General features: G+C 40.3%; 1 protein-coding gene across 2 annotated transcripts in view; it reads left to right on the forward strand.

Annotated features, from left to right (window-relative positions):
- PRKG2 (protein kinase cGMP-dependent 2) overlaps positions 1-16,328 on the forward strand; it is a 95,748-nt gene extending 79,420 nt beyond the window's left edge. For both annotated transcript variants that reach the window (XM_032881874.1, XM_032881965.1), the window contains exons 16-19: positions 3,140-3,262; positions 4,182-4,244; positions 11,965-12,031; positions 14,354-16,328. In XM_032881874.1, the coding sequence (XP_032737765.1) occupies positions 3,140-3,262; positions 4,182-4,244; positions 11,965-12,031; positions 14,354-14,449 (349 nt within the window). In that variant the 3' untranslated portion in view covers positions 14,450-16,328. The remainder of the gene's footprint in view (positions 1-3,139; positions 3,263-4,181; positions 4,245-11,964; positions 12,032-14,353) is intronic.
- Positions 16,329-27,577: the final 11,249 nt, after the last annotated feature.

Genomic DNA, 27,577 nt, shown 5'->3' on the forward strand with positions numbered 1-27,577 from the left:
TATTTTTGGTAATCGAGAAAATTGTAATCATGTTTCAATTAAATCCATTAAACAAAGAAACTAAATTTAGCCCCGTTCTTCCATCTTCCCAATAAATCATTAACCAGAAAAGCTAAGAAAAGGAACATTGCTGGATCTAAATTTTAATCTCCTTGTCAGCTGCTTTCCAGAGGTGCTAATGAACACAGACCAGACACGGCACGAGGCTTAGCAGTCCAAACTGAATTTTCGCTCCTGGAGGGATTAAAGGGCTGTATTAGTGAATCCAGGACCCCAAATATTCAACATGAGTGCACGCATACACACACATGTACAAGCATTTACACCCACACGTGCACACACACATACACAGGCCCCATGCGATCCTACCTCAGACGGTGAAGCGCTTTACACATTATAAAGCTCTCACATGTGTATTCTCTAGTTTCGTTTTCACGGATCTGTGTGGAAGTTAAAGAAGAATTGTTATTATTTTATGACTTCAGTGTTATGGATTAGACATCAGGACAGAGAGCTACCGGCTTAAGATCAGGGATTTGATCCCAGATCTTCTAACCCTAAATATGACCCACTTTCCACTGTATGCTGACGCCTTACAATGTGCGTTTTTAATGTAACGCGTGGACACCCCCGTGGGATACAGTTCAGTTTTCTCCTCTGTTTCTCATCAGCTGATTTGATCATCCTTAAAAATCCTTATAAGCAGATATTCTCAGATTTTCAGAGGATTTGCACATGGACTGGCATACCAAATACTGGCACGAGCCCTTCGGTGGGCTTCAAGTCTCAACACATACTTACAAAGAATTTCATAAAATCTTGAACTTTTACACTACAAATTTCTTTTTTTAAAGATTTTATTTATTTATTTGACAGAGAGAGAGAGATCACAAGTAGGCAGAGCGGCAGGCAGAGAGAGAGGAGGAGGAGGCTCCCCGCTGAGCAGAGAGCCCGATGTGGGCCTCGATCCCAGGACCCTGAGATCATGACCTGAGCTGAAGGCAGAGGCTTAACCCACTGAGCCACCCAGACGCCCCTACACTACAAATTTCTAATGTGAGATTTCGTGTAGCTATAGTGGACCTCCTTGTCCACATGCATTGAGCAAACAGATATGAAAGAGTATTTTATATTATCTGTATTCATTTTCAAATAGTCATTGCGTAAGATTTTGAAGGAAAGAAGAGGAAATTTTCCAGAATGTCATTCAGAGAGAAAATTGCTTATGGTTTTGGGACACAAGGAGTTCTATTTCAAGAACTTGTTCCTTCATCCCTGCAAAATTTGTCAGCTGCATTTCTAAGAAATATATGGTGGTTCTTGTAGGTTGCTAGGGAATATACAACTCAGTCTTTATCAGCTGGGATATGTTTCTACAAGGAATAAGGAAATAAAGTGAGGGAATAGGAAGAAAGAATCCCCAATAACTTGGGGTTTGTTAAAGTGGCTTTGAACTGTCAAGACGTTAAGGAATTGTTCTTGTAAAGGTTTTCAGGGTAGGGCATGAGAAAAGTTAATTTTAAATGCCCTGAACTCTAGAGAGTCAGGAGGTATATGCAAATGAGGAAAAGAACTAAAACACAACACAACGTAATTGTAAATATAGATGTATGGAAAATAGAGCAGTGTTTTTTGTTTCATACCTCATTTTCTTATTTTCCCCCCATATCTTATTTTCTTTACAAGCAAGACAGAGATTGTTGCAAAGTTTTCACACCAACCTTATTTCAAGTTTATTCCTGAGTGGGAACTCAGTAGCAAAGCGTCTCATGCACGGCCAGGATATAGCAGAGTAGTTCATGAAAGTCATCTTCAATTTTCAAAAATTAAATGACACAATAGAATAAAGTATTTTTAATAGCAAAGCGTGTGGGTTAAAACATTATCCAAATTCAGTGGTCAACTCCCAACGCTTTCTGACTCACCTTAGCAACGCTTCCCCTGAAGTACTCTCTTCACATGCCTTCTAGGACCTCCCTTTCTCTCATTTTTTTTTCCCACACTAATGGCTCCATCTCTGTTTTCACTGCCAGATCCTCTTTATCCTCCTGACGTCTCCACATTGGCCCACTTCAGTCCTTGATCTCTTTTCCCTCTACTTTCTCCTTGGCTGATACCATCAAGTCCATTGCCAGAAATCCCATCTCATGATGCCCCACAATCATACCTCCAGCTCTGACGTCTTTCCTGAATGCCAGGTTAACAAATTCAGAGGTCTGCGTGGACATTTGAAACCCAACTCTATTTGGACATTTCATAACCTGCTCTGTACCTCAGGACTCCCACTCTCAGCCCCATGCCGGCCTTCTTCTCTTGAAAAGTTGTAGCTCCATTCCAGAAGTCGAAACACTTCCACATTGTTCTCAAATCCTTTCTTTCTCCTACATATCACCTTCGCCCCACTGACAACTCCTATTAGCTTTACCATCTAAACAGATCCAGGAGCCAACCCCATCTCACCACCTTCCCTTCTACCATCCTCGTTCAGGCCACCAGGACTTCCTACCCCCCTGCTAGCACCGTCATGGGTCACTTTTGAGACATTTTTAAAAAATGCTTACTCTGACTGCTGTCAACGCCATCACCTGACTCAGAGCACTTTCCTAGGCCCTTAGCGTCACCTCTAGCTTCACACGATATGGCCCTCATTGCTTCTACCTCTCTCCTGCTTCCTTACTTTCCCCCCAGCAACCCAGACCTCCTCACTTTTTCTAGAATACTGGCGCCATCCCCGACTCACGGCCTTGGTACTTGCTGTCCTTGCGTCATTTGCTGGTAGATGACTGCGTGGCTCATTCCTCACGTCTCTTCATTGATGTCGCCGCTCAGTTGTCAGCTTATGACAGAGGCTTTTCCCCTCATCCGGGTTTCAGAAAACCACACCTCCCTCTGTCACTCCGTCCGCTCCTTTATTTTTCTTTTTAGTGATTATCACCAACTGACAACTTACTTGTATGTGTATGTGTGTCATTTGTTAGGTGATATGAAATCAATGCAGCTATTTTCTAGCATATATCCAGATTTTTTAATACAACGACTAATGAGAATGGAGGAGGAGGAAGGGGAAAAAAGGTAAGAAAGTCACTTGTAAATGTGTCTGACACGTTGGTCCTAGTGTCCTGTTTTGGCTTTCCTCCAGCCCTCCCTTTTCTGGGATCGACCAGATGATGACCTACAATTTGATTCTCAAAGGAATTGAAAAAATGGATTTTCCCAGAAAGATCACAAGAAGACCTGAGGATTTGATTCGGAGGCTTTGCAGGTGAGAACAAAAATTAAAAACCCTAGTTCTTAGGGAATGTGTGAAGTCTTCTCATTTCTGTGTCCACACAATTTAAAATTAGGCATGCATTTACTTTTTGTACTTTTCGTGCAACTAAATTATATTCAAAGAAAATCATTTCTTCATTAGGAGTTTGAGTTTACTTCATGTTACAGAGCCATAATACCTACTTACAGTTTAAAAGAGATCTACAGTTATCAGCTTCTATTTGGGAATCATCTTTATGTGTATTAGGGCAAAAAGAACATTAGTTTAATAAAGGAGTAATTAATTTACAACCTTGTTATTTTGAGAGAAAACCAATGGTGGTGATAAAGTGTCACTACTTGCCTTCTGTCAGTCTTCATTTTAAAAAGCAGTACATCTCTGGCCTTATTTTAAATTACTCCTAATTTCTATTTACCCTTCAAAATAATATATTAGAGAATGGAAGACTTTTGGAATTTGTGTTTAAACTTTACTTTGTCACTGTTTTCTTTTTGCACATTTGAACTTTTTTTTTTAAGAAAACATTAGCATTTAGTAAATTTAGAACATGAAACCTAGTTGTGGGTTGCCAGCAGAAATCTCTGCATGTTTCTAAGATTCCAGCTCAGATGTAAATGATTCTCTAAAGCTTTCTCTATTTTCCTCAGCAAAGTTGATAAGATAGCATCCTGCTTCATAGCTCATTTAAAACACCGGTGTGTGTGTGTGTGTGTGTGTGTGTGTGTGTGTGTACACATACATGCACACACACTGGAGAGAGCCATGTGATTTTCATTTCCCTATACTCAGCCTCTGAATCTATGAATATTGTTGAATAAATGAATACATAAAGAAAAAATGTTAAATTTTAATTTAAAATTCACTGAAGCATAATTATTATGAATTGCCTGTCAAAAAATTTTTATTTTAGGCAAAATCCAACAGAAAGACTTGGAAATCTGAAGAATGGAATCAATGACATTAAGAAACACAGGTACGTAGCCCAGAAAAAGATAGAAATTTATAGAAAAACGTACTTGACGCTTACCTTGTAAATCACAAGGGCCCCTTTACAGATATTCAGTGTTTCCTTTTTGTTGTTATTTTTAATTTGTTTTTACTAGGTGTGGTTATAATAATCAGTCTCAAGGTGATTTCTCTAATGCTGAAAATTCCATCAAGAATGGATGAAATTCTAAAACAAGTGACAAAATCACATCTTTAAGTTATAGAGACTTAGCTTTTTATATTTTGCTATTTTTAGTTTTTATTTTTATGTTTACTTTTTAAGTAGGTTCCATACTGGGTGTGGAGCTCAACACAGGGCTCAGACTCACAACCCTGAGATCAAGACCTGACTGAGATCAAGGGTTGGACGCTCAACCAGCTGAGCCACCCAGGAACCCCTTATTATGTTTAAAAATATCAACTTGGATTCTTTGAGGAATTAAGTTCTAATTTTGACGTTTTTTGGCGCTTAAAGTACAATATAGTTGCCGTTGTCAATGCTAAAGAGAAATTAACTGTTAAATAGTATTCTGTTTCAGTTCTAGCTAGTAATACATATTTATTTTAAGTGTAATATTCTTTTGACTAGCTTTCTCAATTTTGAAGCCTAGTGTTGTATTTTAAATTTGGGGTAAAGTACGTTGATTTCCACAAAGTCTCTCAAACGAAGTGTAGGTTTATACAACCATCTAACATGCACCTTTGCAGTTCTGTGAGGTTCTAAAGCTGGCCCTTAGAGCCAGTGATATCTTCCGTGAATTATCCTCTTTGATTTGGTTTACATACGTGGACTTCAAGCCTTTCAGGTTTTCTTTTTAATTATTTATTTACTTAACCCAGGGAGAGATGGAGAGAGGGAAAGACAGAAAGGGCACAAGCACGGGGAGGGATCAGCAGGCAGAGGGAGAGGGGGAAGCAGGCTCCCCAGTGAGCAGGAGCTTGATGCGGGGCTGGATCCCAGGACCCTGGATCATGACCTGAGCTGAGGCAGACACTTGGTGGACTGAGCCACCCAGGCGCCCCCAAACCTTTCAGATGACTGATGACTGATGCCTAGCTAAATCCAGCAGTCCTCAAAATGTTTTAATTTTGCTCAGGATATACAAAAACTATCACTGACTGATAGTACTATTGGTAATAGAAAAACTAAATTGGAGAATTTCATCCTTGACAACCCGTGAACACACTGAATTATTTATGTTCAGAAATGAAAACACCTTTCAGTATTTCACTCCTATCTGGATATTTTCTACAGAAGAATCTGAGACACAGAACATGTGGACATAAAGGGAGAGAAGCTTCTGAATAGAAACTATTCATTTTGCTTCACATAGTGCTGCAGCTTCAAAAAAAAAAAAAAATCCCCAGGCTGCCTGCCCTGCTCTATTGATGAACTTCCTTGAGATAAAGCCATGAACTCAGCATTGTAAATTCATATTGGGCTTTGCCATAGGGTGTGTCAGGAGAGAGGGAGGACGATACAGACAGATGCATCTGCGTTTTGTAGACATCGAAATGCTTGCAGTATTTCTGTTTCCCTTCAGTGTGACGCTCGTTATTTGTCTTAGATTCCAGTTTATCTCTCTTTCTCCACGTTGTTACCACAATTTCTTTTCCTCTTATAAAAATGACACATAAACACACTATTCACAATGATACTGAGCAAACAAGTGTCCCGTCTGCTAAAGTCCTTCCTCCGATGCATTTTCCTCTTCTCGCTCATTAAGGAAGCATCTGCACATTTTGCTCTGGGATGGTTGGATTAACACGCTCTGGTTTTATCTTTTCTTTCCTATTTACCTGAGACTCATTTAAATGTAGCTGTCAAATTGTGATTGGGTGCGCTGCGAATTGGTGCTAAAGGATTTTCTCATCTCAGCATGGTAATGAAGAATTTTGAATTTCCTTCCCTGCAGGGATTAATTTGCCCACTCTTCTTTTTTTCTCTCCATTTTATTTTTTTTTCAGTGTTCCAGAATTCATTGTTTATGCACCACACCCAATGCTCCATGCAATCCGTGCCTCCTTGATACCCACCACCAGCTCTTCCAACCCCCCAACCCCCTCCCTGCCAAAACCCTCAGTTTGTTTCTCAGAGTCCACAGTCTCTCATGGTTTGTCTCCCCCTCCAGTTTCCCACAACTCACTTCTCTCCATCTCCCCATGTCCTCCATGTTATTCCTTATGCTCCACAAGTGAGTGAAGCCATATCATAATTGAGTGTTTCTGCCTGGCTTATTTCACTCAGCATAATCTCTTCCAGTCCCGTCCATGTTGATACAAAAGTTGGGTACTCATCCTTTCTGATGGAGGCATCATACTCCATAGTGTATATGGACCACATCTTCCTTATCCATTCGTCCGTTGAAGGGCATCTTGGTTCTTTCCACAGTTTGGGGAATGTGGCCGTTGATGCTGTGAACATTGGGGTACAGATGGCCCCTCTTTTCACTACATCTGTATCTTTGGGGTAAATATCCAGTAGTGCAATTGCAGGGTCATAGGGGAGCTCTATTTTTAAATTCTTAAGGAATCTCCACACTGTTCTCCAAAGTGGCTGCACCAACTTGCGTTCCCACCAACAGTGTAAGAGGGATCCCCTTTCTCCAACCCTCTCCAACACACGTTGTTTACTGTCTTGTTAATTTTGGCCATTCTAACTGGTGTAAGGTGGTATCTCAATGTGGTTTTAATTTGAATCTCCCTGATGGCTAGTGATGATGAACATTTTTTCATGTGTCTGATAGCCATTTGTATGTCTTCATTGGAGAAGTGTGTGTTCATGTCTTCTGCCCATTTTTTGATGTGATTATCAGTTTTGTGGGTGTTGAGTTTGAGGAGTTCTTTATAGATCTTGGATATCAGCCCTTTGTCTGTACTGTCATTTGCAACACTACAACCCATTCCATGGGTTGCCTCTTTGTTTTGTTGACTGTTTCCTTTGCTGTGCAGAAGCTTTTGATCTTGATGAAGTCCCAAAAGTTCATTTTCACTTTTGTTTCCTCTGCCTTTGGAGACATATCTTGAAAGAAGTTGCTGTGGCTGATGTCAAAGAGGTTACTGCCCATGTTGCCCACTCTTCTTAACAGTAAGGGAAGATTTGGAGTGCGGTGCATGGGGTAGAGTTCAAAAGTAGGATGGACCGAATTTACACAGTGCCTTTCAGTGAGCTCAGGGAGCTCACACATTATTTCATCTGATTTTCCTAGTGTTTCTTAAGATAGAAAGCTGAGGTAGGGGGGCTGGGGGGTGTGTGGGCAGGGAGGGACCTGAAAAATAGATTTCTCCCTGTCTTTAAGTAGGAGTTCTCTAAAACCTTCCGTAAGTCTTCAAGGCTTATAGCTTCTCTGCTCTGTATACTGTTGGAAGTAAAAAGAAAATCTTTCTGAAATTTGACATCAGATTTTATCACTCTTCTCTAAAGTAAAATGTATGCTTTTTTCTCAGAGAACAATTCATTTTAACTTTGTACTTAAAAACAATGCAATTTAACATGGCATGTTATGTTTGTACATTCTGAGTTAAATCATTTTAACTAAACATAATCAGACAGAGCTCTCCCCTCCCCTGTTTTTCAGCTGATGGATAAACTAGGCACCAGTCATGTCTCCCAACACCTATCTGAACAGAGGGATAATATATTTGTAGGGTGCAATTAAATCTTTCCTGCTAGATAGAGGAATAATTTGTTTCAACTGCCTTAATGTTACCTTCAATATTTCTAGCCACTGCATTTTCTTTCTTTTTTTTAAAAAAGATTTTATTTATTTATTTGACACAGAGAGAGAGAGATCACAAGTAGGTGGAGAGGCAGGCAGAGAGGGAGGGGGAAGCAGGCTGCCCGAGGAACAGAGAGCCCGATGCGGGGCTTGATACCAAGACCCTGAGATCATGACCTGAGTCAGAGGCAGAGGCTTAACCCACTTGAGCCACCCAGGCACCCTAAAATTACTTTCAAGAATAGCTTCTACCAGTCTTCTAAAAATGAAGAAGCAATTTATGTGCCATTGCTGCTAATATTTCTTTGGTGAATATTTTTTACACATGAAAGCATGCTGGCACTTGTGTTACTTAAAATGTGGTTAGTGTTAAAAGGCCAAGTGTTAAGTGAATGGCCACTCATGTTAAGTAAATATTGCCATAAGTCAAATTGTAACAAGTACTCAGCCAGAGATGTATAAGCTCTTTGATTCAGTAGGGTAACAGTAATGATTTTTATTAATATTTATGGAGTCGCTTCTGGGCAGAGAGCACTGTAAAATATGTCAAAAGAAATTGCGGCAGTATTTGGTGACAAAAGGAAAGAATCCACATGACTGTGCACCTAGAAATCCCTAAAAATGAAGGTTCAGTCTATGCAGAGAAGCCGATGGGTGCATCAAGGAGAGCAATCTGTGGTTTTGTAGCAGCACAGGGGACGCCTTACAGCTAGAGCTGCTGTCCGACTTTCTGTCTTTGATCAGTGTTTCAGCAGCTCCTCCTAAAATGGCCCCTTGGGTTAAGAAAGGCATCTGAAATGGAATGTACTAGAGCCTTCCCTCTGTTTATAGTGCTTTTTCTCTTGCTAAGCTTAGACCTGGAACGGGGAATCAGTCAAAGACTGAACAGAAACCAACTCCAGGGGTGAGAAGAGATTAGAAAAGATGGAAGGGCAACATTTTCAGCATGGCTGACAGGAGTGGGAGAGCCACCCACATTCCCCGGTGCTTGGCCTCACACCCCTGCCACTATGCTGCCCTCACGGCGCCTGTGGTCAAATGCTTCACATCGCAGCCAGAATCATCTTTTGGAAATGTGCTTAGATCCCACCATTTCCTTAGAACCTTCTAATGGCTTCCCATTAAGTGTAAAATCCTGATTCCATACTGTGTTCCACAAGGACTGCATGGACTGGCCTCTGGCCAGTTCTCAGATACCTTATTATTTTTTTTTCTAGTTTCTGCTCCATTCACCACACTTCAGCTCATTTCTGTCACTTCCTTCCATTTATGAGGCCCCGGGATAAAGAATATGGAGATATATCTATACCTATATCTAGCCTTAAGGGTGATAGATAGATAGATAAATATCTCACAAGTCTTCCCATGGCTATCCCTTTGTCTTCATTCTAGCCACTCTCAACCCGTCCCATCCCAGTCATCAGCCACCACTTTATTCTCCCTTATCTTTCTAGTACTTACTAGTATCTGAAATTAATTTTGTTCACTAGTTTTTGTTTGTTTGTTTGTTTGTCACCTCCTGCCAAAATAAGAATATCTTAAAAGTAGGATTTTGTTTTTTCCAGTGCCTGGGACCGAACTGACTTTCTGTAAATTTTGTTAGCTAGCAGACTTGACCTCAGTGTCCCAGTAGAAAATATCAGTGGGTATAGAACAGTACTATTCCATGTTCCTTCTAAGATCCTGAGAGACAGAATACATTTTTTACGTCCACTTCTGCTGTTAGATTTCCAGCCCACCAAGTTTGAAGTGTGTCCTAAAGACCAGATCATTTCTTTTAGATTAATGATGTGGAAGCAAATAAATGAAAGAAACTTCATCTGATTATCAGCTTAACCTCCTTACAGATTACTGTAAGACACCTTTTTATCTTGGAGCTTTTTGCGTACGGATCAGTAGGAGCATCACCGTTAAGGTCGTGTGATGTTCTAGGATGTGAGAGTAAGAGATTCTGCACAGTGTGTTCTCCTGCAGGGTCATTCAGGTATTCAAAAGACATTTATTGAGCCTGGTTTGATGACGAGTCCTGCTCCACATGTGAGGGACACAGAAGGAAAGGAAACAGATGAAGATCCTCCCCTCGTGGAGCTACCATTCTAGTGGGGCAGCAGAATCAACAGCATAACTAAGTACAGAATATGGCAGACACATCCGAGAGCAGTAAGAGCTAAAGAGAAAACTAGAGCAGGGAGGGGGTTAGGAAGTGGGGGGCCGGTGAAATAGTACTCTGGATAGTCAAAGAAGGTCTCATTAAGAAAATGACCTTTGAGAAAAGACCTGAAGGTGTTGGGGGGAACAAACCCTGTGACAATCTGGGGAAAGAACCATCTAACTTTGAGTGCAAGTTATGAATGTGAGAGCACCTCTAGCTTGTTGGAGGAATGGTGAGGAGGGAGGGAGGAAAGAAAGTAGGACAGTGGTGAGCTGGGGGTGCCATGGTGGTGGAAAGGGTGATGTACAAGGCCTTAGGGTTTCTAGTAAAGGCTTTGCCTTTCATACTGAGCAAAATGCACTGGGGGGTTTTTGAACAAAGGCTTGATGTGACCTGACTTGTGTTTTAAATGTTCACACTTGCTGCTTGGTTATTTCTCATGGACAAAAGCAGGAGGACCCATTAGGTGGTTATTACAGTAACACAAGGGAGGAATAGTAGTGGCTTGGCCCATGCTGGTAGAGTGAGGGTGATGAGAATTTTTCCAATCCTGAATTCAGATTTTGAAGGTAACATTGACAAGATTTGAGTATGGACTGAGTTAGGGAGTGAGAGAAAGGATAACTTCAACGTCCTTGGTTTGAACAAGTGCAAGAGTGAAGGCCAGTGCCTCGGGGAACACTTGGAGCTCCAGTGTGGGCCAGATACATGCTGGATGCAGGATAGACACCCACTTGGGAGATGAGGAATAACAGCTGTAGCTATTAGCTTGGGAAGCAATGGGGAGGTCTTTATTGGAAATAGAAATAGTAACCACCAGATATATAAATGCTGTCTAAAGTCACGAGACTGATTGAGATGACCCAGGAAGTGAGAGCAGTTGAGAAAAGAAGATCCAAGGACTGAGCCTTGGAGCACACCAGCTTCCTGTGGAAAAGGCAGTGGGAAATAGAGGGAAAGCACCCAAGAAGGCAGAATAACGTGTCTGGAAGCCAAGTGAGAAAAGTGCTCCAGGACGTGTAGACAGTGAACGGCGGCCAGTGCTCCTAGCTGAGGCAAGGCAAAAACTGAGAATTGAGGGGCTCCACGGGAGTGGAGGGTGGATGCTGATGGCAGTGTGGTCAGAGAAACGGGTAAGTAGAGTGACTGGATAACCTCCAAGGGTTTTCCTCCTGTGGGAGGAGAGAAACAAAGTGAAAGTTGGATAGGAGCTCAGGTCAAGAGAGGTTACTTTGTGGTTGGAAGAAATAAAATGTCTTCATACTGATGGGAAGGATCTAGCGGGTGGACCTCGAGGAGTCAAGAGAGAGGAGAACAGCAGGAGCATGCCCTTGGCGAGGAGTCCACAGGATCAAGTATGGAGAGCTGAGCCGACCTTCCCCAGAAGCAAAGACTTCTTTGCTCCCAAAGAAGGGAGCACACGGATGTGGACAGGCCGACGGAGAGACTGGTAGAAGATTGTGCCAGCCCAGTTTTCTCAGTGAAATAAGAAGTTGGGTCATCATTTGGGAGTGAGGATGGGGGGTAGTTTCTGGAAGTCTAAGGAGAGAGGACAAAGTATGAATATGAGTCTAAGGGAGTGTGACAGTGAGTGGGACAACAGGGAAATCTAGACCTATTGCTGGGCAGTATTGCGGCTAGTGGGCATGGGTTTAACGTGAGACCAGACAACTAGCATGGTTATGCATTTTCCCCTCTCCTCCTCCCCTCCCCCACCATTTGCACCTGCACTGTTGAGGTCAGGGAGAGGGCAGCAAAACAGACTAACAGGTAAGTTGGCACCCTGACAGTTTATCAGGCAAGTAATATTCTTCTGTACTGTTTTTACTTCTCAGGTGGTTAAATGGTTTTAATTGGGAGGGACTGAAAGCACGGAACCTTCCATCACCTTTGCAGAGAGAGGTATGGTATCTGCTATATTACTTTCTTAACTTTTTCTAGTTTTTATTTTCATAAACAGAATACGGATGTGTTTTTATGTACCACATTTTAGATTTTTAATTTTTTTTTAAATTAAGTGAAAATGTCTTAGCAATTGTGATTATAGGAACTAAACAGTATCTCTTATTTGACGGAGATCAGTTCAGTTCTCAGGAACTAATTACAGGAAAATCTGAGTCTGCAGACAGTCCGTGTTGCTCCGGTACACACTGGGCTCTAGAAATAGAATATGAATTGTGCCATGATTTGAAATTTTCTAGTTAGCCACAGGTGAATTGAAAGGTGAAATTAATTTTAATTATTACAATATATCGGAAAATTGTCATTTTGTTATACAATCAACATAAAATATTAATGAGATGTCACATTCATTTTTCTGTACTGTTTTCAAAATCCCAAGTGAATTTTACAGCAGTCTCAATTTGGGGTGGCCACTTTTGGGGTGCTCGCCACCTGTTGCTGGTTGGACAGCTTGAGAGAAAACAGAACATCCGCTAACTTGGGGTGGCGGGCGACAAAGGACTCAGTGGTGATCTCAGTCAGCACCCTATAGACTCTTAAAGGAATTTTAAAACCATTTTTAGGTTGACATCTCAATTTTTCATCATATCTTTTAATTGTTGCGAAGGATGTGATTTTTAGTACATTGTAAATATTGATATTTTATCATTTATTTATTTATTTATTTATGTTTTAGAGATTTTATTTATTTATTTGACAGAGATCACAAGGGGCAGAGAGGCAGGCAGAGAGAGAGAGGGGAAGAAGGCTCCCCGCTGAGCAGAGAGCCTGATGTGGGGCTGGATCCCAGGACCCTAAGATCATAACCTGAGCCAAAGGCAGAGGCATTAACCCACTGAGCCACCCAGGTGCCCCGAATATTGACATTTTAAAGTAAAATGTTATTCCTTTCAATATATGTAGTGTAATCTAAACACTGGTGAGATCGGATGCCCATTAGCCATTTAAAATATACAGACAGTAAAATTACATAATTTCTTTTCCTCTCTGAATTTATATTTTTGTATTTCCATCCCATTTTCCCAAAAGAGTTTCATCTTACATAAAAATATTTTTATGGATGCTAGTATTTGATTATTCTTTAAATGGGTTTCAATTATAGTTTTCTAAATTTTAAAATTCTCTGACAATAGGAATTCTGTGACAACACACATATTTCTTCTGGATTCAGTTGTAATTACATTTTTATAACATGGAATATGAAACAACAGAAATACGTTGCAAAGTTTTAAAGCAAGTATTCAACAATTATTTCTTGAAAAGAAATTATTTATGTACCAGGAGAGAAATGTTACTTATTAAAAAATGGGATCAGGTTCCACGTCAATTTTATTCCTTTTTAAAATTATATGGCCATTTAGTGCTGAAAGTTGTGTTCACATAAATAACTGGGAGTGGAGGGTTTTATAAAAGCAATGCCACTTTGAATGCCTTCTGAGTGATCTCCCCACTCTCTGAAAAAACACATTATGATTTGTCATAAGTAGTATTTTCACTATCTATCAGATGAAAATTCAATCAGATACTTTTAAAATTTGTTTGAAAGCAAAGAATTGAAAATCACCTGATTTGCAAAATAGTTTAATTTCAGAATCATTTCACTCTTTGAACAGGGTCAATAATATTTTGAACTGACCCTTTGGCATCCTGGAAAATTTATATGGGTCAATTAACCATATAGAAATTCAAGGTCAGTGAGAAACTTTTATAAAGTAGAAAAAAGATTTAAAAGTGGCAGACTCCAATTTTTTTCAAAGATTTTATTTATCTGAGAAAGAGAGAGCACAGAGCATGCACAGGAGCAGAGGCAGAGGGAGAAGCAGACTCCTCGATGAGCAGAGAGCCTGGTGCGGAGCTCGGTCCCAGGACCCTGAGATCATGACCTGAGCTGAAGGCAGATGCTTAACCGACTGAACCACCCAGGCGCTCTAAATTTTAATTTTTTAAAAATACTTGCTTTTAAAGTGTTTTTCAATCTGGAAAAAAAAAAAACTAGATACCATTTCTGTCTCCTTTTCTTTTGGATTTACCTCCTCAAGCCAGGTAACCTCTGTGGAATGTAATGCAGTGACTGGATCCATGTGGTCTAAAGGGGGAACCTCAGAGACTGAGAGTGTGACTCAGAAATGATAGTTGGTCATCTTGTCTCCTTACTTGTGACTTTCCAGTGGTTACCGTATATAAACAGTGTTCAGATATAAAAATCATGACCTGTATATAATAACATTATCCTCACCTTTGGCTTAATTCCTACTCTGTTAGCTCAGTGGACCCACAGACCACAGCTACTTCGACAAGTATCCTCCTGAAAAAGGAGTGCCTCCGGATGAGCTGTCAGGCTGGGATAAAGACTTTTGACCGAAGAAAAGATGATTATTGTCTCTACATCCGGAAGAGGACTCTAAGGACCAATAATCCAGCAGTGATCGCTTCTCTCTTTGGAGTATTATGATGTCTCTGGGGAGACCATTAGGGAAGAAAATTCCCTGCCCCTGAGCTGGGTGGACAGTGTGGATATAAAGGTGGTTCCAAGCTATAATGTCTCATTTAGATGCTCTGAATTATTCATGTATTCTATTCTTTGCTCTTCTCAAATGTTGGAGGCCATTCTCTTCCCCTCTCAACAGTCAGAACCATTTTTGTTGATGGGGCATCATTTTCTCTGCATTCTATTGCTCCATCCCAATCATACTTGTCTCCTTTGAGTCCTAATAAGGTTTAAAAAGTGTCTTGCCTTTGAGCAACTAAGTCACGCAAATGGAAAGAAGAACAAGGTTGAACTTTGGAAGACTTCTCCTGCTCTCAACAATTCCATGTAAGCATTGCGGCATCTTAAAGCCGTGGTCTGCAGAAACTTGCATAGTCGATATAAGCTCTTGATTTTGCCCTGCATTCCTAGAAACATATTAACATGCATCTAATACTAGTCTGGGGAAAGGTAAGTTTAAGTATTAGTCAATGGTGCCACTTCCAAGAATAAATGAGTTATCTCACCCAGCCAGTAATCATATTCCAATGGGGAACTTTGAAAAAATAAAGCAAAAAATATTTTTCATTCTCCTGTGCCAGCTGTGATACATCAGAGACTTTCTGAAAGCCTTGCTAAAGGTAGTTATAATGTGGGGTCAAGTGATAGGCCTTTGGTAGGGTTTTGTCTCATATATTAAATATTTTCACAATCAAAGTAGAAAACACGCAGGCACAAAATTGTGAAGGCTTCTCTTTCCCATTAAATATGGAGGAGAATAACTTCTCATAGGTAAGGTTGCTGACTCTTCAAAACTGAGATATTTTGGCCAGTTCTGTGTTTGTTGCCATTAATAATTCAAGAATACAGAATAACCACAGTTAATTTTTAATGAAAATTTCATTGGCTCATGTTGATGCCCTGTAATCACTGTTGCATCAATAACTCTTTTTAAAGAGATTTGAGTCACAAATGTGTTTATAATTTTAGATTTGTAAGGTAGGCAAGCCTCGGGGAAGTGATGGGACTTTGGTAAAAGGGACATCCAGCCCATGCCCTCCTGTCTCCTCACAATCTTCCAGATGATGAATAGACTAGTTTCAATGGCACTGGGTACCAGCGCCGAAGAACTTCACTAGAGAATGTTGTCAGGCATCGACCGTGAACCCACCAAATGGATGGAAGTAGACTTTCTTTGTATCTTTTTGATCTGGCAGAGTAAAAATAACATCGAAGTTCCTGCATTATTCAAGCTTCTGGTTATATTTTCACATACGAATGTTCTACGGGAAAAGCAACTTCTACCCACTCTCCACCCATATTTTCAGCATTCCAAAACAGTCAGCTGTATGCTTCCTGAAGAGTCAAAGCAGTTAAGTGAGGCCCAACCCAAGAGGGTGCATCCTTAACAAATTGAATTTCCACATTTAGAGAATCCTTTTGCTGAACCAAAGAATTTTTGTTTCCTGGAGTAGTATTTTTAAAAGATTATGTACTGTACATAGATGAACCATTTTTAATAGGATCAACACAACCTGCTTAATGAATTTCTAAGATTTTTAAAGATTTTTATTTGCATTTGGTTTGTAAGCATTGTATGTTTTTCCATGTATATATTTTTAAATTACCCACCTATAAATGTAGAAAACTTATGCATTGGATGGATATTAGAACTCTACAGTTATAACAGCAATGATATTCTCAGAGGAGGTCAAGAATTATAATTCAAAAAAGACTTACAGATATACAAATAAAAACCAACATTGAGTACTACAGTTTTATTTTGCCTGTGATTGGCCATATCAGTATGTCATCTCCACATGTGATTTTATTTTGTTTCCTTTAGAGTACTTCATAAAGATGAAGAACTGAGAAATTGAACCATCCTGTAATTCCAATTCCACTCTTTCCTAGCTGAGTGAGTTTGGGAAACTGAGTTCACTTCTTTGAGTAGACTACTAACTAGCTTTCTCACCTGCAGAAGAAGACGTAGTAAAGTAGCACCTGCTTTAGAGGTCTGTCTCAGGGATTCAGAGAGATACCTGGTCCTTTGTGGACATCTGTGAGATAATAAGTGCTGCAAAGGAGGGAGCTACTGTTACTGTCTCTATTAGAATTAAAAGGGTCTTAATAACCATTTAACCCTGGACCTATGTGTTGTTGATATCTATATGTATTGTTATTCCAATTAAATCCAGTATTTATCTTTTTCTTTTAAATCATGAAGATTAAACTTTAGTATGTACAATGAAGGGTTAATACTTACCAAAATGAAGTGCTTTATTAAGAGCTCACCTATTTTCTAAATTCTAATTTTTTTATGAAATAAGGATATATGTATGTAAATATATTCTTCAAAAATACAGGACCTATCATATTCCTAGTCCCCCAATATGCAAACGCATCATATTCCTAATCATCAAATCATTCCTGTTCTCTTTTCCAAGTACAAAATTATGTTTTCAGTCTTGAGTCTCTTCTCTGTGGGGGCAACTTTTCATAATTCTAGTTTCTTAATCTTTTCTCTAAATATGAAAGTGGAAGGAGAGGAATATAAAAAAAAAAAACCTAAGAGATTTCGAGTTAAAGAGACCTGGGTTTGAATTCTAGCTCTGCCCAGATTTGTGTAAATGATAAACCACATCTTCATCCATCTGTAAACTGGAGATATACATGTAAAGCTTTGGGGCATTGGGCCAGAGTATTATTACTTGTAGGCCATTGACAATAACCATTTGGAAATAAATACATACATATATTTCTTTCGGCATGATAAAAAACCCTTGTTCTTTATTGCTAGGCATTGTGCTAGGAGTATTTACGTCCATCATGTCATTCACACAAATTGTAAAATAATTATAAACATACTCACTGTCAATTGCCCTCAAAGCTAAACATTGGCTTCAAATATGCATTTCCTTCATGATTTTGCCATTGTGGTTTTTTCATGGCTTAGTCCCAGCTCTAAGCAACTGAAACTTTGTTGCTTTGAACAACCATTTTATGATTACCATAAATTCTATGGGTCAGGAATTCAGACACGTGGTGAAGATGGCTTGTCTCTACACCACAATATCGGGGATATCATGTGAAAAGACTCAGAGCCTGGGGTGAATCCATAGCTGGGAGCTAGAGTCACCTAAAGCCTTGTCATCCACTCTCTGCAGCCCAGGCTGAGACCACTCGAAGAAGAGGACGCCTGACCAGAGCGCCTGCATATGTCCTCTCCACAGCTTGGAATCCTCACATGCTGGTGTTCTTAAACTAGTCAGACTCCTTTCATAGAAGCTTAGGATTCCAAGAACAGATATTCTAGGAAACAAGGGAGAAGCTTTTAATCCTTTACAGACCAGCCTTGAATCACATAACATCACTTCCGCCATATTCTATTGATGGAAGCGAAGCCCACCCAGCTTTGAGGAACAGGAACATAGACTTAATGAAGAGAGATTCATAGAGCTTGCAAGCAATTTTAAAAACTGCCACAGTCCACTTTCTGGTCACAGATGAATCATATTACTGCATGGGCAACAAAACATTCCCTCCCAAGAGCCTCCCTAAAAATACAATTTAATTACAGTATCAGGTTCAAGCTTAAGACCTAGATTCTGTCCATCCAAATCCATTCAGGTGTGGATAAGAATCCTCAGTTATAATTCTGTGGATATATTCTTTTAGTCCTGGAAGCCTGTGAACTGAGTGACGAAGTCATCTATTAGCACACTTCCAACCTTAAGTGGTGAAACCATCCAAGGATAACCACGACGGATACTCGCATTCAGAGAGGGAAAAGATGGGAGGCAGGAAGCGGTCACGAGTCCATTGAATTCTGAAATCTGGTCTGACACATAGTACCTTTCCTCTGCTTTGGGCTGAGTCACACTCCCCACAAGTTGTTCTCCGTGACTCTTGACCTCATTGTGTAGAGTCCTGGTTCTGCCTTTTGAGTCATCCTTCCCTTTCTGTGAGATATGGCTGCTGTTTGCAGCTGCACAGACTTCCTAGTCTGTTTCCTGCTGTTTGGTGGTTGAAACGACTTTTTCCATTTGTCTGTCTCTAGATCTTCATTCTAAGCTGCCATGTTTTCCTTAAAAACTTTGTGAGTTTCCTATTTTTAAATCTGTGATCACTCTATTAGACAAAGGCTGTACCCCACATCTTCCTGTGAAGGTGCGATAGAGAAAGTGATTCTTAAGAGTTGTTGTTTTGGGGCAGCAGGGTGGCTCAGTGGGTTAAAGCCTCTGTCTTCAGTTCAGGTCATGATCCCAGGGTCCTGGGATAAAGCCCTGCATCGGGCTCTCTGCTCGGTGGGGAGCCTGCTTCCCCCTCTCTCTCTGCCTGCCTCTCGGCCAACATGTGATCTCTGTCTGTCAAATAAATCAATAAATCTTTTTTCTTTAAGTTGTTTTTCTTTGTAAAGAGTGGGTGTGCACAACACATACTTAACATGCTCAGAAGGCCTTTTGATCTGAAAAGGTATGATAGCTCCAAAGATGGCTTTCAGTGATCCCTGTTTACAGCATTCATGGCCTTTTATAATCCTCTTCTCTGAGTGTGGACTGAGCCTAGTGACTTCCTTCTAACAAACATTGTAATCCAGATGATGGGGTGTCAGTTCTAAGAGTAGGTTACAAAGTGACTCTGCTTCTCCCCTGTCACCCCCTTGCCCTCTCATTTGCTTGCGCTGATGGAAACCAGCCACCATGATATGAGCGTCTCTGGAAAGGCCCATGTGGAGAGTAACTGAAGGAGCCACTGGCCAGCATCTGGGGACAAAGTGAGGCCCTCAGTCCCACATCTGCGATGAGCTGAGTCGTGCCAGTGACCACGGAGATGAGATTGGAAGCAGGTGCTCCTCCAGATGAGACTGAAACCATGGCCTACATTTTGATTGTCCCTAGTGACTGTGCATGAGCAGAGTAGCCGCATAAACAACTCCCCAGACTTGGGAGGACAAACTGGAACCGGCCTCTCTCTTTCACGGTTGCCAGCTTGATCATATGGGGGGCCTGTGGGATGAGCTGGTACTCTTCCAGTCCACCTCGCTTGGGATTTGCAGATGCTGACGGGCCGATCTGGCTGGAGCTGGAGGAACCACAGACCTGGCTGCTCAGTGACCAGCAACAAGCAAGACTTCGTAAGCCGCCACAGTAGCTTGGTCTTGCATGACGGCAACATTTTCGGCATTTCAGATCTTATGCAGATTTCTTCTGCGTCCAAAGCCTAACTCAGAACCATACAGAGGAGGGAATCCTGGGAAACATTCTATTTCTGGCTTAGCTAAATCGACAAAGTGTAAAGTTACTCAATCTCAAAACTAGTAAAATATATAAATGTAGTATATAATTATTCTTCTATGATTTATTTAGTTTGGATTTTTAAGTAATGAGATTTTCTTCCTTTCTACCCAGTAGTTATCAAAGTGGACATAGAGAAAAGCCACACGACTCAGGTGAAACCAGCAATAACGACTTTTCTCTGGTGATTTATAGGCAAGTTCTAACCTGAGTAAGAGCTGGAGCTTTTTCAACTTTGAAAGATACAAAACCAAGATATTTTTGTTTATTTAATTGTCAGTTACTACGTTAAAAACGGTATAATAAAAAGTAACATGAAATTTGTTTCAATACATAGAAACTTTCTCAGTGAGGAAGGAGATGTGCCTTGAGAAAGGGGGAAAGAAAGGCAGAAGAAAATCTGATGTGATAAAGGAAAAACACCAGCGATGCATCCATCCCGGAAACCGAGTAGAGCTCGTGGAGCTTCTCTCCGGGGGGTGGGAGAAAGCCAGGTGTCCCAGCAGAACTCAAGCTGACTGAGAGTCAATCTTCAGCCCTGCTATTTAAAATTCAGGCGGATGCTCAGATTGCTAAATGGATCATAAAATGCGAGATCTGGAAAGTTGCCCTCTTCTGCATTCTGCTTGGCCTGTCTCTTGTAAAGTCTGTGCTCAGTTTTGCATTTAGGAAGAAGAGTCAGAGATTTTAAAGTGTGCCTGGAAATATTGAAAAACTCAATCCATGAGTCAAAGCCAAAGACAGTGAAGAAGGGCTAATAAAAACGTACAAACACACATTTTTCTTTCTGAGGACCCGTAAAGATCAAAGGGAGGAGGGGGAATCCTCTTATTCTAGTGGGTAACAACAGTGCAGAGAACTAGTTAATGCGTGTCTTAATGAACGCACTGCCCCAGGCACGCGTAGGTCTGAGGACACAGCAGAGGGACAAAAATCACAGTCCTAATGAACACTCCTTTTTATGAGATCACTTGGTTAACGGTGATGATAGTAGCCAGGTAATATAATCGTGGGTCTTTTTCTTCTGTATTTTATAAGATTTATACATTAGACTTATATCTCATAATAAGGAACAAGACTTACTTAAAAAAAAAATAAATTGAACCAGAGAAGCTGGGTTTCAGAAAGGTCAATGCACATAAGGACTGTCGAAAGCCAACGACACACGTCACCCGGTCACACTGCTCCCCAGGCAGCCTCTCCAGTATTCAGCCCCTACTTACTTAAATCTTCGAGTCAAATTTTTAAAGACTCTATTCCTTACCTCTCGATTCTGATGTATTTCCACATACAGGAATGCAAAGCAACCCTCTCACTTGATAGGGACAGGTAATTTACTTCTTTAAAGGTTTCTTAGCTGTTTTGGAAAAATAGTTGGTTCTACTTCTGCCAGAATTTCAATGCCTTGTTTCTCTACTTCTTCCTTACCCGTAGATAGAGTGTCTCCTGGCACCAGATTCTCTCTGCTAAGTGCCTATGTGTGAATGATTTAGTTAATCAACTGACTGATTGATTCCCTCCACAAATATTTGAGTGACTCCTCTGTGCCAGACACTGGCAGGCAGCAGTAAACAACAGAGACAGGATCCCTCCCATGATGAAGCATCTACTCTAATTGTAAGAGGATAATGGTAAATTAGTAAACAAATGGTGCACATTACGTAACTGAGCCCCACGTAAAAGTTGGATGTACAGGGAAAAAATGGAAATTAAAAATTTTTGTAAATTCAATGTAAATATTATAAAATATAGTTTTCTATTTTTATAAAATTTTGTTATTTTTATATAAATATATATTTGTATATAAATATTATTTTAACTTATTCATATTGTAAAATGTAAATTAAGAAACATCCATAGTATATCCCATCTCCTTTGCGCTTCCACCTACTGGTTAGTGGGAGGGACTAGTCTCCTCTAGTTGAAAGTTAATCCAAACAAATCACGAGAAACAGTCCCTCCAAGGCAGTGGTTCTCAAATTTTGGTGGGTATCAGATTGTGACGGGGAATGAAATGGGTATCAAGGCCTAGGCCCACCCCACTTCTAGAAGCCGGGGCCTCCAGGGGCTTTACGAGCTCCCCAGGTGGTTCTGATAACCCAGCCATGAACTGTGAGAGCCGTTATCTGGACAATGCCCAGTCTCTCTCGGACAACGTGCTCAGGTGCTCGTCTGGCCTCTCTTCCAGTAATTTCCCTGACCAAAAGGGAGGATGAGTCAAAGCTCTAGGCCAGAAAATTCCTTGCTAGTTGTCTGATGTTTGCAGCAGAAGTTTATGGTGGGGAACGATCATCATCTGCCTTCTCTGGGCTGAGACAGGGCCCAAGGCATCCCTCGATGTCTTGAGTTCCTCTCGGTTACTGCTGCCCCTAAAGGCTTTTGGGGTTTGACTGTGGTTCCTTCTAGTTCTAGCTAAGACCTGCTTTTCAGAACTCACTACAAAGCCACCTGCTTCTTACGAAGATAACTCCGTCTGATAAGCTTCCCTAGCCGGACCTTCAGAGTTCGAGGTCCTGTCTTTACATTGTAGAAGGCAAGGGAATTCAGGGTAACTCTAGCTCTGGGCCTCATACTGCGGGCTATGCTGTGCCCCCAAGCTAACTATCTGTGCTTTGCTTAAAGGCAGCTTGTGATGAGACCCAAATGCGGGAAGGAGGGGCTTCCTCTCCTCCTTCTTCCTTCCACAGTTCCCGGGGTTAGAAAGGAAACAGGCTTCCTGGTCTTTCTTTTCTGTCTGGATTTCCCTTATATACATAAAGCTCTCTGATCTCTTCCACAAAACCCTGATCTTTTATAAGCTAAAGGAGATAGAGGAATTTAGAGGATAGAGGAATTCAAAGCATGGCTTTTGAATTTCAACAGCTTGCTGTTACCTAAGACTTTCTCAGTACAACCCTCCTGGAATTAATTTAAATCAGCAGGCAAATTATTCTAGAAAAAAAAAAAAAGATTTATTCTCAGGAAGACAAAACAAAATCGCATTAATAATTTAAAAGGAGAATTCTTTTCGCTTTGTGAAAGTAAATGGTAAACTTTCAACACAGTGATAAACTCTATTAATATAATTAAACAGGCTAATGTGGCAGAGGGTCTGAGAAGAGGAAAGAGTGATTTGAGTAAGTGGTAAGGAAATGCTTTCCTGAGTCGGTGACATTTGAGCTGAGACTCAAACGGTGCATGGAAACAGGCTTGAGACTGTCTAGGAAAAAGTGTTCCAGGCAGAAAAATCAAACGCAAAAGCCGTGGGGCTATTCATGAATTTGGCATGTTGGAGAAAAGAAAGAGGTCTTGTAGTTTCCTGTAGAGCGAGCACTCAGGGAGGTAGGCAGGACCAGGCTGTGAGAGCCTCAAAGGCCACAGGAAAGAGTTTGATTTTTCTCCCAAACGAAATATGAAGCCGTTTGATTTTTTTTCCTTCCTTTTGGAGCAGGGGAGTGACTTGATCTGATTTATGTTTTCAAAAGATCAGTATGTTGGCCGCGCCATGAGGAAGTGTAGATTGGGGAATAAAGAAAGCAGGCAGACCCAGACAGTGGGCAGTTGAATTATTTAATTTGGGAAACTAATGGAAGCTGGCTCAGACAAGAATGTCGAATGGGTCACGTACAAGGAGCCAGGGGTGGGACAGTGTCTGGAGAGAGGTGACAGGATTGGATGTGAGGAACAAGAGGAAGAAGACGCGAGCCAGGATGGTTCTCGGGGTTTCCCCTGTTCTAGGTGAGTAAATGTGCGGATGCAGGTAAACGTGTGTGTGCGTGTGTGTACGTGAAAATGCAAGGTTGTGTGTGTGTGTCTAGATACATAACGTCATTTAAAAAAAAAAAAACACTTTCTTTTAAAACCATTGTGCAGACTGTGGTCTCGGTTATTTTTTAAGTAGGGTTGCTACATGTCGCTAATCACACTGTCCAAGGTAGAAAAAAAAGTGATTAACATTTTAATCACTTACATGAAAGGTGGTTTGCTAAATACTTTACACATGTCATCTCACTTGAAATGTATGCCTCAGCTTTATGAAATTACTGTTTCTACTATTTTATAGGTGAGGAAACTTTATTCTGGAGGGAAAAGAACAGACTAACAGACTTGAAACATGTATTCAACCCACCTTTTTAAAGGAACTACTATGTGTGTTTTATTCATAGTTGAGTCTAAGAATGGGTGCCTTCATCACCATAGAGACGGCACGCTGACCACTCACTGGGAAAAGAAGTTTGAAATCCTCCTTGTTGGGTGGTATATTTTCTGGGTGCCAAATTAGTAAAAACAAAAGACTTTGCCTTCCACTCACTAACTTGAACCAGACAGAGCACTTGTGGTCAAACTATTCTTAAACATGTACCGTACCAGGGTGTCAGCTGAAATATATAATGTCTTATACAAAACAACGTTGTTATGGTTTTAGATGGTGGAGTGTGACCAGGGTGGGAGTGTTTAAACTTGGTTGTGTTGTTTTCTTGCGTGTTATTTTTTCTGTTTTGTTTTTATCTTTTTTCATGCCAGATTCAACTTCTGCTACCTTAGTTGTTTTCCCCATAACAAAACAGCAGTGGGGACACTGGCTTCCACCCAGCTGCTCTAATAATCCTGGACAGTTGCTTGTACGTGGTGTCCTTCTTCTGCAGGAGTCCAAAACACCTCCCTCCCATGGGGTAGACCCAACCCACAGACGCCAACGCAGTTTCCATAGCGCTCCTCCGTTCGCTTTACTGCACTTTTTTCAAACTTAAACCTACTTCTGATTATCCCCAGCAGGATTAGGTCATCAAATTTATCTCTTATTTTCATGTAGAACTTTTTGGCTCTTTTTTAGTTTTGTGTGTTTTTTTATTCTTGTTTTTGTTTTTGCTTTGCTTCTATGCCTTGCATTCACAGTGTGCAAGGATGAAAACGAACGAACAAGGTTACTTTTAAATAGTACAAAGCTATATTCGGAAGACTGTTGACCATTCAGGGAAGTTGCCTACAGAATCAGGTGCATCCTTTACTCCAACCTCTCTCCCAATGGAAAGGGCAACCTACAGATTTATGGAAACAACTTGGAAATAGGCACAAGGCAATCCTGAAACTACAGACCAGAAAGAATGATAAGCAATACCATTTTGTTCAACATAATGTGCTGCTATCAGGAGAAGAAATTTACTTTCTGATAAACGAGGAGGGGGGTAGGATGCCAGAAATTTTGGAATAAGTGTACAGCCTCCCACAGAAATTGCTTCAGGCACTGAGGACAGCACAGAGGAGAGTAAATTCTAGTATGCCTCTAGATACAGGGTCATACTACCCTCGCACCATCTTCTTCTATTTGCCAGATTTTATTTATCTATTGTTTTTTTACTGCCTGATTAAGGCTCAATACTACTACAACTCTTGAATCAAACTCTGGGCATTTATATTTTCTTTTTTATTTTTTTAAGATTTATTTATTTATTTTGGAGAGATTGAGAGAGACAAGAACACAGGGGAGCAGCGGGGAGAGCAGAGGGAGAGGAAGACTATCCAGCAGACCCCCCGCTGAGTGTCAAGTCTGAGGCGGGGAGAGAGGCTCAGTCTCAGGACCCTGAGATCATGATCCAAGCCAGAATTAAGCATCATGTCGGACACCGGACTGGCTGAGCCACCCAGGCAGCCCTGGGCACTCAGATTTTCAGCTTCTCCTGTATTAGAAGATCTGGTACCTTGTGCTAAACATGTCTACAACACCAGTCCTCATCTCTCGTCTTCCAGATCTTGCTTCTCTTGTCATTTCTCCGTGGAAGGAGCTGAAGAGCTATTAAACTCAACCTCCACGCAACACAGGCCAACCAGCCGATACAAAGATTCAACTATAAATTCAACACTTCCAAGTTAACACTCTGCTCGGGACTCCGGTGCCCCCTCTCTTCGTCTTTCCCAGCTGCTGTATGATCAGGCTCTCACCACTCACCTCATGCCTCTGACCCACCACTCCTTACAGACGGCCGTGCCTCTTACCTATTTTTCATATCACCTGAGTAACTGTGACTTCAAGTCCCTACCCTCAGGCTGACCTGACTGCCGAGCTCCCGACCAGCAGTCCTCTGATCGTGTTCACATAAATTTTCTAGAAACTACCAACTCAGTCCTAAACTGAACTTGCCCTCTGTGTCTCCATTTCTGTTCAGGCTAACACCATCTCTTGCCAGGATTCTTTGGACTCTTTAGGATTTCTCTCCTTGCATTCAGCCTAGATTCCTCTCAGTTAGCATGTGCATTTCTGTTTTGTCTAAATTTGTCTAATTTCATTTTGCTTAAAAGCACTTCATCCAAATTAAAACTAACTTTTATGTTAAATTAAATTCTGGATAAAGGGTCTTGATTCTTCAAAGTAGTGCTTATTGTGTTCATAAAGAGATTAGAAAAAAAAAAATCCAGCACTCAATGCAATAAAGCTGGAACCAAAAGTCAGGTAACCCCCAAACAACTATTCAGTAGGAAATGAGATATTTTGTTTTTTAAAATGACTCTGAGTTTTAAAGATGACTTTAAAATATAAGATTTCATGGTAGAAATTAATAAGAACATGAGCAATACATTTCAAACACCTGTGGGATATAGTGAAATAGTACCCAGAGGAAAACGGTTATTCTTCCATGAACTTATTAAAACACTGTAAGAATTGAAAATAAGGGAACTCCATAGTCACCTCAAGAGGGTAGAAAAATAAAAAAAAATTAATCTTAGGGAATTATAAGAAACTATTTTACTGATAAAGTATTACTTGACAAAGGAAAAAAAAAAACTTAGATCTTTATTACAGACAAAAGCTGATTTTTTTTTAAAAGATCATCATAACAGAAAAGAAAATATGTATGTTTCACCCAGGAGAGAAAGCATAAATAATGTTGCCAGGACTAAGAAAAGGAAGAACAACAGATTTGAGTTAATGGAAATGAGAAAATAAATTACAAAGGTAGATAAAAAAGTAATTTCCAAGAGCATGTAAATTGCTAAAAGTCAATTTATTAGAGGAGGAGTATCCGTATAGTCCAAAATGAAATGATAACCACTTCTTTCCACAAGGCAATCAGCTCAGATAATTTAATAGTGTTCATTAGGGAATTCCTATGATAGTTAAACTCTGTACAAAGAAAGAGAAGTACCTCCCAATTCATTCCCTATAGCTACTATAACCATGACATCCAACTATCCAGCTGTGTGGTTTTTTTTTTTTTTTAGCAACAGAAACATGCACCAATCTTATCTGTAAAAATACATGTGAAGTCTTAAATGAGATATCACAAATCAGATCCAAAAACAGCATTACAAGACTCACTGTACCAGGTAGAGTTTAGTCCTAACTATTTGGAAATATATTAATGTAATCTGTAAAATAAATGGATTAATGGAAAAATACATCATCAAATTGACAGGTAATCTTTAAGAGATAAGATTTAAGATCCAATTGGGACAAGTCTCTTCATAGAAATTTTTGTTTCCTAAAATAGGAACCACAGAATTTAGAGTATAGCTTGAAGCTGTTCATTTCTCAAATATCTTCTTTTAGAATTTGACAGCTTTTTATTTTTTCAAATGAAACTCACAACTTGTTTCTAAAGTTGCTCTGGAATAGCATATGCAGAAGAAAAGTCAAAAATTTTATAAATAAGAACATTATGACCATGTGAAGAACATACAACTTCCAAGTCATTCTCATGTGAATTATTAAATCTGATTTGAAATGTATACAGGATCCATACTGCT

This window comes from Lontra canadensis, unplaced genomic scaffold (genome assembly GCF_010015895.1).
Source record: "Lontra canadensis isolate GAN:19392208 unplaced genomic scaffold, GSC_riverotter_1.0 scaffold1, whole genome shotgun sequence".
In the NCBI taxonomy this organism is placed as follows: Eukaryota; Metazoa; Chordata; class Mammalia; order Carnivora; family Mustelidae; genus Lontra; species Lontra canadensis.